The sequence below is a fragment of the Engystomops pustulosus genome, chromosome 2 (genome assembly GCF_040894005.1).
Source record: "Engystomops pustulosus chromosome 2, aEngPut4.maternal, whole genome shotgun sequence".
NCBI lineage: Eukaryota > Metazoa > Chordata > Amphibia > Anura > Leptodactylidae > Engystomops > Engystomops pustulosus.
Window position 1 is genome coordinate 57468917 of NC_092412.1, and position 13068 is coordinate 57481984.

Sequence of the window (13068 nt, forward strand, 5' to 3'; positions counted from 1 at the left end):
TAAAAACAAATACACAAATCCTTTGCTACTGCTGTATTGCTGCTGCTTGGTAGAGACAAGTGCGTACAAGTTACGCTCAAGCAGAATCGTTATAGTTTTTTCATCCAATCCCTGAATTTGGATACATTTTTATAAATGCAAGACAACTCCTTTAAAGGACTGAAAGCAGAACAATGGTTAAGACCAGAAAGACTGACTGGGCACGTGAGCTACATAAAGCTTCCTGCAAACAAAGTCTTTTGCTGTTTATACATTTTTGTTATTTTGCTTGGGATATATTGTGCTATTTATGGTACGAAACACTGTGATACGAGAAGTAGGAGTTAATAAAATACATTTTAAAATTGTGAATATTCTTGTCTTTAATTACTAGAAAACATTTTTTTTTACATAAGATTAAAATATAGTACACAGCAGGAAAGGGGTGGGCACACACCAGTGCAATAAAAGTAATGCCACTCAGAAAATAGTGATCAATTCTCTTCACCAACATCCAGTGAATACGCAAAAACACGGCATGCCCCAAACAAAGCGCCAGTGCAGATAACAGTACTCTGTAATGTAAACGTGTGCCAAGCTGGTGCAGTCACAGCTTCATCATTTCTGTGGATGACTCACAGGGACAAAATATTGCTGGTGATGCTTCTGCAAGGTTATAAAGCATGGTGGTCGATTAGTACCGTCGAATTTGCACCACAATCGATATATTGGTAAGTTTCCAAGGAGCTCTGTGACGTGTGTCCAACATAAGAAAATTTCACGGATGTTCTACAAGAGAGAGGGTAACAAGTTAGACATCCTATTACCGTATATACTCGCGTATAAGCCGAGTTTTTCAGCACAAAAAACGTGCTGAAAAACCTCAACTCGGTTTATACACGAGTCAATACTTAAAAAAAAAAAAACAACTTACATTCGTACCCTCTGGCGGCCCACGATGCGCAGCGCTGCTCCCCTTCTGGCTTCTCGGCTCCTCTTCTTTCTTCTGTAACAGGCGGCAGGACGCAGCCACGATATCTCACAGCCAGCAGGCGCATAGTATGACGCTGCCATCATACTATGCGCCTGCTGGTTGTGAGATATCGTGGCTGTGTCCTGCCGCCTGTTACAGAAGAAAGAAGAGGAGCCGAGAAGCCAGAAGGGGAGCAGCGCTGCGCATCGTGGGCCGCCGGAAGGTGAGTATGTAAGCTTTTTTGGCTTTTTAAGGGCTGGGCTGGCTGTATACTACAGGGGGCAGGCTGGCTGTAAACTGGGGGGGGGGGGGCTGTGACCAATGCATTTCCCACCCTCGGCTTATACTCGAGTCAATAGGTTTTCCCAGTTTTGGTGGTAAAATTGGGGGTCTCGGCTTATACTCGGATCTGCCTATACTCTAGTATATCAGTATATCCTAAACAATGAGAATAAAGGTGAGTTATGGGCTAAATTGTACAACTGGTCTGATCACTTGTGCTTAGGCAGAAGCTCTACAGTGAATTGGGTGCACTGATGACACCTAGGTGCACTGAATCTGGTGCCCACAGCCAACAGTGGCGGCGGCAAGATGCAAGATAAGATTTCATACACGGATAGAGATATATATTACATGAAAATAAAATTAGGTACATACCGTACAAAAACAACAATGTTGTGCACTTTAACAGAGGTCAGTGTGCAGAAGTTACTGAAATAAAACAAAAAGACTTTAATCCCAAATTACTTCCGTCAAGCGGAATTATACTTGTATAATTAGGCAGAGTATTAAAAAACAAAAAAAAAAACACATTATAACGTTGCCTAACATTTTTTATAATATGCTACATTAAGAAATTCTACTATTTTTCTGAAGAAAAAGGCTGTAACAGTCTTAACAGTGAAACAGTGTAAGTGTACGTCCATGCAGGCAAAGTATGGGTTACAGCGTCCACTGCCCCTGCACTCAATTTTATCCACTGCGTTTTATTCCTATTCAAACCTCCTTTTTTGAGTATAGTCACTGGTTGCTAACACAACATCTAATTATATATTCAGGTGTATTGTGAGGGGGCTACTAAACTGGTAGTAACTGTGGTAATTTTAGGTGCACAGTGTGGAGATGTGCTACAAGGAGAGTGAAGATCTCTGACTTTAGCAGCAAGAATTCTTGAATCTCTAGACCTAGAAGAGCAGATAGCCACTTAATATATTAATCAATGCTTTTATATGATCAGTACTATAGTCACCAACAACCTTTTAGTGTGGGAGACCATGTTAAAAAGAAATAAATAAAATTCAAAAACTTACACTGTAGAGTTGTAATATAAAATGTTCACCAGTGCACTCCTTTTTTTTACCGAACAATTGCTGGACTGGCTGACATACACCAAAATCACCAAAGGAAACCACTTGAATTCTTCTCATTTCTATCTTCTACAATTATACCGGCTTATTGTAGTTGTTTCTGCTTTACTTTCTCTGTACATTGTTTTACATTTTAAGTGGCGGTATATTTAAATTTGAATGTGTTCCTATCATTTTATACAAGCCCTTTTCTTTATTACTAGTTAACTTTGACATATTAATGGAAATATTGCAGCTTGTTTTCTATATTAAACTGTTAAAACAGGTCACAGACTTACTATAAATAAGACAGGATTCCACCTAACTCCAACTTGACCGTGAAATTTACCTAAAATATAAAAGGTTAGCATTATATACACCAGAAAACATATACAGCACAAACATATAGGGGAAGATTTATCAGAGCTTGTATGCCTGTTTTTGGGCATACAAGCCCTAAAATAATCTCATTTACTATTGCAGCGCCAGTAATTACGATTATTTCCCTATTTACGCCGCCTCCACACCAAGTGGGCATGGAGCGGTGTGAAGGGGGCATGGCCAACAGTGTAGTGGGGCGGCTAGGGGCATTCCTGCCCTGTGTCTGAACACTCGCTATAGACTGCGAACATTAAAGACTGAACAATTGCATGTTAAGAGCGCAATTCTATGCCATGCAGGACCTGGCAAGCAATTCTATGCCATGCAAGCAACCTGCTGGATTAGTCAGGAGGCCGGAGCTTCCTGATGTATCCTCAGCTGGTGTACAAGCGCTGGCACATTATACATACCCACCATAGAAAAATATGTAGTTTAAAGTTCAAGAAAAAATGGATGAAACATGGGGCCCATAGAGAATAGTCCCACATCCAGTATTAGTTTTCATACTTGGGTATAATATATATATGGTGAACAAGATAAATGTATTAATTGTACCAGTTTCTCGCTGAGCGGTTGGATGACAGACACATTTGTCTGCTGCTGAGTCCCAATGACTGTGTTCATGTATTGTACTTGGCTTATTAGGCTGTCCACAGAGATGGAATAGAAGTTGGAATTGGTTATCTGTAGGGTGCTCTGTAATAGAGAGAAAAGTCAAGTCTATAAAACATTACAGCACAATCCTACAGATTCTATTTTGTAAGCTTTATAGCAAACGCTCCATCTACCGTTGTTTACCAGTTGTGCCGACGGGCACAGAGATAGCATGTGTGCTTTTACATTGCAGCACTTTACGTCCACTTCAATCCCTGAAGGGCTCATTTTAGAAAGCTGCGGGAGTCTGGTTATATTTTCAAAGACAAAAAAAATAAAAACTCAAGGACCCTCATTAAACCTATAGCATGATGGTAAAATGCGTAGGAAAATTCTCCTAATCAAAAGTGCTTCTGGATATAGAGGTCCTCCAGACAAGACGCACAATGTCATGTGCACAATGACGTAGTTATTGCACAGAGACATTTATTAATGCTGGCATCATGCCATCTACATGGTGTGCCAGCACCTTCCCCTTGGGCAATGGGCTAGGTTCATTAATACAGGCGGTCCCCTACTTAAGGACACCCGACTTACAGACAACCCATAGTTACAGACGGACCCCTCTGCCCACTGTGACCTCTGGTGAAGCTCTCTGGATGCTTTACTATAGTCCCAGACTGCAATGATCAGCTGTAAGATGTCTGTAATGAAGCTTTATTGATAATTCTTGGTCCAATTACACCAAAAATTTTGAAACTCCAATTGTCACTGGGGCAAAAGAAAAAAAAATTGTCTAGAACTTCCATTATAAAATATACAGTTTCGACTTACATACAAATTCAACTTAAGAACAATCCTCCAGACCCTATCTTGTATGTAACCCGGGGACTGCCTGTATATACAAGCTCGGTTTATCAAGATTGGTTTACAAATAGGTTGTAGCTTACAAGTCTCACCAAATGCAAGCATTAAAGGGGGTTTCCTACGAAATAAGTTATACACAGGATCGGTCCTAACTTGTTTAGTGGGAAAACCCCTTTAAGAGCAGATTAATATCGATTAAAAAAAAAATGGGGCACAGCGACTGCTCCATTATGTATAGAGCTCTGTCAGCAAATGGGGCCATAACGCACGCAGAGATAGACAGGGTATGCTATAACATGAATCTTATATGACAGTGGTGGCGAACCTATGGCGCAGGTGCCAGAGGTGGCACTCAGAGCACTTTCTGTGGGCACTCAGGCCTTCACCCCAGGACAGAGTTCACCAAACAGAACCAAATCTATCATATCTTCCAGCAGTCCTAGGCAATTTAAGAGATGCTGCTCTGTTTGGAACTGCTTAAAAAGTGAGAAGGTGTAAATAGAACTACATTATCTTTGGAGGTCATCTTGCTGGACCCACTATTCTTCCTGTACAGAGAGACCCTGGAGAGAAGCTACAACTATAGTCTGAATTTGCCCTCCTTCTTTCAACTGTATTGGTGGCCTCAGGCGGCCGATACAATTGAAAGAAGTGGAAGAACAGGTAACAGTAAGTTACTGCTTAAAATGCCATGTTGGCACTTCATGGTAAATAAGTGGATTTTGGTTGTAGTTTGGGCACTCAGTCTCTAAAAGGTTCGCCATCACTGCTATATGACAACCTATGTCTATAGCAGGGCACATGCATCATAGTCCTTGTCCCAAGAAAGTACTACATTACTATGACATTTTGATGGATTATAGTTTGATGACATAAGAGCTCCAAGGAAAGGCAAGGGAAGAAGGAAGCAATGCAGAGCCATGTTGGCCGATATCGTCGCTCCCCTTAACGTCAACGGGGAGTAACAATCTATCTCCATGACAGCCTTGGGTCTAAGTAAAACAAAAACGTGCCTGGTGGTTAAGGGGTTAAATACTCATCCTGGGAAGAAGTACAAGTTTTCAAGCAGAAAAAACAAACCCCCATAAAGCTGTCAATGGACAAAATAAAGGCTTTTTGAAGGTGGGGTGTAAAAAATGAAAACACAAAAACTAGCAGTTATATCTGAGGTCATAGATTTTGGTCACAGAATTTTTTTTTTTTCTTACAAGAAAGGCAAGCTTAGATGCAAGACCAAATGTTTATTTCTGATCAGGGAGTTGCTTAAGGGTACAAGCTGTATACGTACCGTCATTGCAAGGTTCACAATGTTGTTTTCCTTATCAAACCACACATGCACCATTCTGATGCCACCATCTTTCACGAGAACAGTGCGTGGAAACAGGAAAAACACAACCAAACTGCATATCAGGAGGCAGAGAATAACCGAGAGAACTACATAAAGTTTCCTGTATAGAAAAAAATAAAAAAAAAAAATAAATAAATAAATTAATAGAAATGTGTTCAAGTAAACATTTGATTAAATATTATTTATAGAGTAGCAATAATTCCATGGTGCTGAATGGGGGGGGGGGAGGGGGTTAACAAAAGGGTTTGTTGTGCAGTGCAAAATAGTTGGGAAAGAAATTAAACCAAACTACACCAAAAAAAAGCTTATTTTTTTGTGTTCTACCATTTTATGTTACAGATTTCAAGACTGCAAATTGAGTTCAAGGAAAAAAAAAAAAAAAAAAAAAACTTTCTAAGGGTGCGTCCATACGTTCTGTTTTTCAGATGCAGTTTTTGAAGCCAAAAGCAGGTGTGGATCATAATGGGTGAGACAAATAATTTGAAGGTGCTGCTCCTCCTCCTACTTTTACTCCATTCCTGGTTTGGGCATCAAAAACTGCATCTGAAAAACTGAACGTGTGACATCACCCTAGTCGTCATCTCTTCCACATACAGCTGAAAGTTATATGAGCTTTTTCCTGCATGATCATCATGACCAGGCCAACTTTCTACTCTCTGGATGTATTTAAAGGGACACCAGCTTTTACACCACTGCGATTAGCGCAGGAGCAGAAGAAAACTGTAGAGACGTCAATGGACCTCACTGCCTGTAGTACACGCTCTGCAGCGCTGTTGGGGTGTTGCAAAATATTAGATACTCATCTTTAAAATTGAAACCATGGTTTAAGATGCTATAGAGTCCAAGATAGGAATATCTAACGCAACGCTCCCACTCCAGCCTCTTAGTAAGCCTTATCCAAAGTACAATGCAACTCTTTTCAGCTCATTTACAAAAAAAAAAGGAAAACGGATGTTAATTTAGTCCTATTAGCTTTGTAACAGATTCATTTAAAGGGATTGTCCGGAGGTTTAAAAAAAAAAAAAAAAAAAAAAAAAAGGCTGCTTTCTTCCAAAAACTGTGTCAGACCTGACCATGGTTTGGGCCACTTTAGTAGCTTGAAGGGGTTGGTCTATGTGCCTTTACTTCGTTAATAATAATAGGCACTTTACTAATATACATGTATTAAAAGTTCTGCATGGCTTCATTGATATGTAAAGTGAAGCCTCCTGTCTTACCACAAAAGGCTACATTAACACACATGTATGGGGGACGTATATACGGGCCATATACGTCCCCCATACACTTCTATGGGCAACCATACGGCACGGCACGGCACGGCACACATGCGGCACCGTACCGCTCCATAGCCCGGGAAAAGATAGGACACGTCCTATCTCTTCCCGTGTTGTGGCGCTGTGCGACCATATGTTCCTATTGAGAGGGACAGAGTTGAGCAGCGCTCACCTCCTCCTCCATACCCCGCGCAGTGCCGTGTGCATGTAGCCTAAGCCAGACGTTACTGATCATAAAATCACTTGACCCTTTATCTGAAGCCATTTTGTGACAGGGATGTCTGGCTGATGAGGTAAAAGACAGGAGGGTTCAGTTTACGTATCAAGAAAGCAGTGCAGAACTATTACTAGGGTTAATACATTAATAGGGATGTATATTGGTAAATTATTGTATATTCTCGAGTATAAGCAGAGTTTTCAAGCACAATTTTTGTGCTGAAAACTCCCCACTTGGCTTATACTCGGGTATATAAAAAAATAAACTGCAGCTCCCCTTCTATCTTCATGTATGCGGGTGCCAGCTCCAGGTCTACTGGGGCTGGCAGGCAGGCTATATACTACTATACAAAAACACGAGGTAAAGTGGCCAACCCCTTTAAGCTGTCTTTTAATTGAATACTAAAAGAGGTCTTGAAAACACGGAAATAACATTTTTATTTAGAAACTTGTATAACTTTTCATTCTCTTCTGCAGTAATGAGATCACTGGACCAAGGCTGGCAGCATGCAACAAGTTCAGTCCACAGAAAACAGTCCATGCATTGGTTGGTTGGACCAACTACAGAGAAGAATGGGACTCTATACAGCTAGTGATATATGGTGCAAAGATTTCCTCATTCCTTGCAAAACTAACAGCATCCCAGTTCAGTGATCATGCTTTGAGGAGAAGCAGGGAGTCCCATCATCTTCTCTGTGGATGCTCTATGAAATCTGGCCAGGCCAAGACACACGACCACAGCTTAAATTGTTGGTCTTGTGAACATCTCTAGAGTGGAATGTGCAGCGGATGTTCTGCAGCAAACTCTTATCTATCCCTGGAATGGAAGTGTTTTATCCACCAGAACCAGAATTCCCATTTACCACCAGCAGAATCAATCAGGACACAAGCATGAAGCATTTCAATAATATAGCAGCCACTCTGATCATTGGATTATATACATATTTCATTACACTATAGTCTTATATGTTAACAATACTTCCTCTTTTGGTAGAATACACAGAATAAAAATACACAAGAATGCTCAAAATCTATCACACTTACGTTCTCTGGGGCTGCAGCCTCTGGTCGCTGTATGGTATTAGTGCAACCAACTCATTTACTTGCTCTATAAACAAACATCAAACACAATGCTTAAGTTTAAAACTATTCAAAAAAAAATCAAGATAGTAGAGTAAAATAAACAGGAAAACAGTAAATGAAAACAAACATTTGCTTGAATACACACAGAATACAATGGGTCTGTGTACAACAAAGACTAGGATCACCTACTCACCTGTAAGACACCTTAGATAGGACACCAAGCCCCGGAGAGAAAGTTACATAACATTTAACAACTGCGGTTTTGTGTAAGACTATGAACACATAGTAATTCTAACATTATAATGGTTCATTCATCAAAACCATATTGGGAACTGATGCAAGTGTGTGTCAACTTGTAGAATAAGATTAACACCTTATTAACATAACTATGTTAGTATATACATCTATGGAGGTAAGTTCTCACTGACGAACTGCTAATTAGGTATAGAATTTAAATAATGTTGATTACAAAATGGCAGAATTTTGTATTAATAGAGTAATTCAATTTGATAGAAAAATACTTTTTAATGAGTTGCCCCAGAATTAAAAATACAAATCGGGTAACTTCCAGACATAGCAGCACCCTGCCCATAGGCTGTGCCTGGTACAGAGGCTCTGCTACACTCATGTGAAGAGGAATTCTACACAAGACCTGTGAACCGTGGTGGCGCCGTTTCTGGAAGAGAACAGCCATGTTTTTCTAATCTTAAATAACCGCTCTAATCATCTATGGCTGACTCTGAAGTTGAAGCGCATGCTGGGAGTTGTAGTTTTACAGTCGCTGGGAAGCCACAGATCTGAATATATATCATATAAACATGATGTAGATTCACTTTACAAAATCTCCAAAACCAAAATGTGGTGGGCGGATTTCACAGACCGAACACCAGGATATATAGGTTTCCCCGTAGAACCATGAAGGCTGCCGTTCTCGATGGGATGCAGGAAATCATTGCACCATATACAACTATGATACTTCGAGTCGGCACAGTGTTCGGTCCCTGAAATCCAGCCGCCACACGGAATTCATTGTCAGGCATGTGTTTAGCCCTAACTCAAAAATTTTAATGAAAGCATGGATATGAAAGGGGCAAAAAATTAAAGGTTTTGTCTGATGTACCTCATAGGAGTATATATTATACATGGGCCTGAGGTAAAGAGGCTGTATTAAACTTGATGACCTAATAGATTATACTGCACATATATACTTCTTACAAGTAACCTTGTAGTGGAGATTGTGCATCTACCTGTCGGAATGCATCCGGTCCCCTGGCAAGATGGGCAAGTAATGCTGTCCCGTCCTGTAAACTCGACATAAGGAAATTGAGCAATATCTTCTTCTCTGTCCTTCCCATCCAACAAATCGTCATCATCCTCCACATGTGAGCAGCTATTTGGCTTCGGGGAGGTTACAAGACCAGCGTAGGCAGACATAACTGACCCCATATTTTGCGTTCAGCATCTGTTCAGAAAGGTAGAAAAGACGCTCAAAAATAAGTGTAAAATGAAAACCGCGAATCGCGTCCATAAAGTAGAGTAACAATAGCTATGCCGAGTCAGCATATTGCAGACAAAGAAACAACAAAACACCTGGTGGGACGGATTTATATCGCAAAGAAGAGCTCCAACAAAATAACTTTTTCAGAAGTTAAAATTATGTATACAGAAATATACTGGGTCTGTACAGGATCCTTTCTCAATCCATATGAACAGCAACAATCCTTGTGGAAGGTGTCCTCCTATTCTGATCCTACTGCTCAATATGCGATCCACTTATAGATACAGGCTATATGCAGAGGGCAGTGTCTGACAAGGAGTCCTACAGCTGTGATAAAGCTGTCCCAGAGAGCTAGGACTATATTCTGCAAAAGAAATATCATTTGAATTTCCGGTGATTTACTATATGTGGAGCGCACAGGAAATAGTGTTGTACTACAAGCTTAAGGAGAACCTGTCAGCAGAAAATTACCCATTAAACCACTGCTAGCATATCGAGAAGCAAAATAACGCCTTCCAGATGATGTTCCTTTCAGGCTGTGTTCAGACATGGCGTTTACATTGCGTTTTGAAACTCAATGCAAGAACCAAGGTGCCGAGATTTACTTAATTACATTGCTATTAACATTGGCATTTACACATGCATTAACATCACATTAATGTTAGTGTTTTGTTAACACTTTTGTAAACGCAACTGTAAACTGGAATGTAATTAGGCAAATCTCTTAACAGCTATTGTATTGCGTTTCAAAATGCAATGTAAACACCACGTGTAAACGTAGCTTTGTCATCCAGTGTCAGGGAATCATCCAGAAAATCAGAACATTCTCTGCTGTGATGGACATTATTCACCAGATTTCCAGTGAGTCGGTTAGGGAGTCCCTGAACACATGGCCATCAATCCCATGGTAGTCTTAGGCCCCTTCCACACTAGCGAGTGTGATGCGATGAACTCGCATCACACTCGCAACGCAAGCTGCCGGGAACGCACGGCCCGAACGCTGCACCGCGGGAGTGAACTGACATGCTGAGTTCACTCCCGCGGTGCAGCGTTCGGGCCGTGCGTTCCCGGCAGCTTGCGTTGCGAGTGTGACGCAAGTTCATCGCATCACACTCGCTAGTGTGGAAGGGGCCTAAGGCAAGAAAAACTTCCATTTAGTGCTAGACACTTCCCCTCCATGATTTTATAATACCAAATCTACAGCTCACAAGTTAATTTTCTGTGTGATTCCACCATGAAAGAAACTTGATTTGGAAGATGTTAAGCTTTTTGGCAACATACTGGTAGTGGTGTATTAGGTCGATTTCAGCCGATTCCCTGTTCCCTTTAACCTGTTGCTGCACCCCGACGTTCCCCAACATCATGGAGCGGCAGCAGGTGCATGAAGGTCACAAACGAAAAATGTCCAGTGTCTATCAAAATACCCGGCGGTGAACCCTGTAACGGAAAATAGCCCGAATTTTGAAATATTGCAATTATAATAAAAAGTGATCAAAAGGCCGTACAGTCTCCTAAAAATGACACCTTACACAGCTCTGTACACCGAAATATGAAAGTTATCCGCCTCATAATACGGCCGCATGAAGAATTGATTTCTGTACAAAAGATTTACATTTTTTGCATTTCTACTGAAACTGAAATAATAAATCCTATATAAATTTAGTATCCCGGTACTGACCCAAAGATTAAAGGAGGGGTGTCATTTGGAGCGTGCAGTGAAAACCATAAAAACAAGGCCAAAAGAAAATGGCGCAAAAGTGTTATTTGGCCAATTTCACCAGATTTTTTTTCCAGCTTCCCAGTACACAGTATGGAATATTAAAATACCATTGCTAGGAAGTACAATTTTTTTGCCCACAGCTCTGTATAAGAATTTAAAAAAAAAAAAATTGGGAACTTTGAAAGGGGTTAATAAAGCAAACACAGAAAAGGGCTGTGTCCTTAAAGGGACTGTATCAGGTCCCTTTAGGACCAAGCACGTGTTGAAGTGACCTCAGAGACAGCGTGACTGCCTGAGGTTGATCCCTTTCCTGGTGACTAGATAAGGGAGGCGATGCAAAGGTTATACATTTACTTAGGTGGAGCACAGAGCTTAGTGAGCGGCACCTTTATCGGACTTATCTCAGGCTACCGCACCAGAGAGGCTCCCTACATAATAATACATTAGCGTACATCTACCTGATATAAAAGGCACATTACTGTGATATGTGAGCGCTTTATGTCTCAATCACAGGCAGGAATTCATCTTTGTACCTGGTGCTTATGTGTGTGTGTGGTGTGAATGGAGTCATAGTCCATCAAGGCAGCGCTGATTCATTCAAAGGGAGAGCTCTGGGTAGGACTTATGGTCAGGTACTCAGGCAATGTTCACACGTTCTGAAACGCATTACAAGCGCATCAGGTGGAACAGCTCCCCTAACACAGAAGTAAAAGTAGCTATGATGTGTACTGAACGCAAGTGTTATGGTGTTGTCACGTGCGTGTTCGGGGAAGAGTTTCACCTCCTCAAAACGTATTCACAGCGTAACGTGTGAACGTGCTCCTAACCGGAAGACAACTCCCGGCCCTTTACAGCTACAAAGACCCTAGTGTATAGGGTGTAAGAGGGGTCTGGCAACAGAGAGGTCATGTAAGGAGAGTTCTGTTACATAAAAGCCCCACATAGGGGAGACACAGTGCAGTACTGCTCATAGAGGGGCGCTCTGCATAGCTCGCACACTGGTCACATGACCGCTGTTACTTACCTGCCGGCCAGCTACAGGGATAGCGGGTGTTCCTCCGGATATACAGGGATCCGGGACTACACAACAACGGGGTAACAGCCCGGGGAGTATGGAAGCGCGTGATCACGTGACCCCGAGACAGGTACTTGGGTTTAGCTAAAGGACCTATGATGATGTCACGGTCATGTGATCAGTCATGTGTGTGGGAGGAGCCAAGCTGCCTTACACTTGTGTTTGTTGTTTGAGTGTTGTGCAAGACTCAGTGTGAGGGGAAGAAGAGCATACCATTACTGGGGGAGATTCTTGTTTCCGATGGTAACTAATCAAAACTCAGCTTTCAGTTTTCCACAACAGTTTCTAAAATGAAAGCTGAGCTCTGATTGGTTTCCATTAGGACCTAGAACAGTTTTAACTCGGACTCTTCTGAGAAATCCCCCTCACTCTGTGTATTAAGTATGCAGCAGAGATGTGTGTTGAGGAAATTAAAACTGTGGTGTAATATTGAGTGTTGAGTACACGCATTGAGACAAATAATTGAACCTGTTTGTAGCTGGGTTAACTCCATTTTAATATATAGAGGATAATATGGGTTAATAATTACCTTTAGAACAAAGAAAGAAATAGCAATTTATCTAGGTGCCCTGAACAGGGTCTGAGTGAACACTAAAAACTACTGAATATTGGGCTAATAGCGATATGCAGACCCTTGTATAGGAAATAGTCTCTTAAGGAGATAAAAAGATAAAAATTTCAAGTGGCATGGTCCCTACTCCTTGATATATTTTA

General features: G+C 41.2%; 1 protein-coding gene across 2 annotated transcripts; it reads right to left on the reverse strand.

Moving 5' to 3' along the window:
• Positions 1 to 336: 336 nt before the first annotated feature.
• TMEM106C (transmembrane protein 106C) lies at positions 337 to 12514 on the reverse strand. 2 transcript variants are annotated; one of them, XM_072134720.1, is made up of 8 exons: positions 12304 to 12514; positions 9309 to 9523; positions 8023 to 8086; positions 5429 to 5588; positions 3235 to 3375; positions 2598 to 2647; positions 1610 to 1663; positions 337 to 768 (listed from the first exon to the last, which is right to left on the reverse strand). In XM_072134720.1, the coding sequence occupies exons 2-8, from the start codon at positions 9505 to 9507 to the stop codon at positions 654 to 656; spliced, it is 783 nt and encodes a 260-aa protein (XP_071990821.1). In that variant the 5' UTR covers positions 9508 to 9523; positions 12304 to 12514; the 3' UTR covers positions 337 to 653. The 2 variants fall into 2 exon arrangements, with proteins under 2 accessions (XP_071990821.1, XP_071990823.1); XM_072134722.1 differs by lacking the exon at positions 12304 to 12514 and adding an exon at positions 10768 to 10855.
• Between the last annotated feature and the right edge of the window lie 554 nt (positions 12515 to 13068).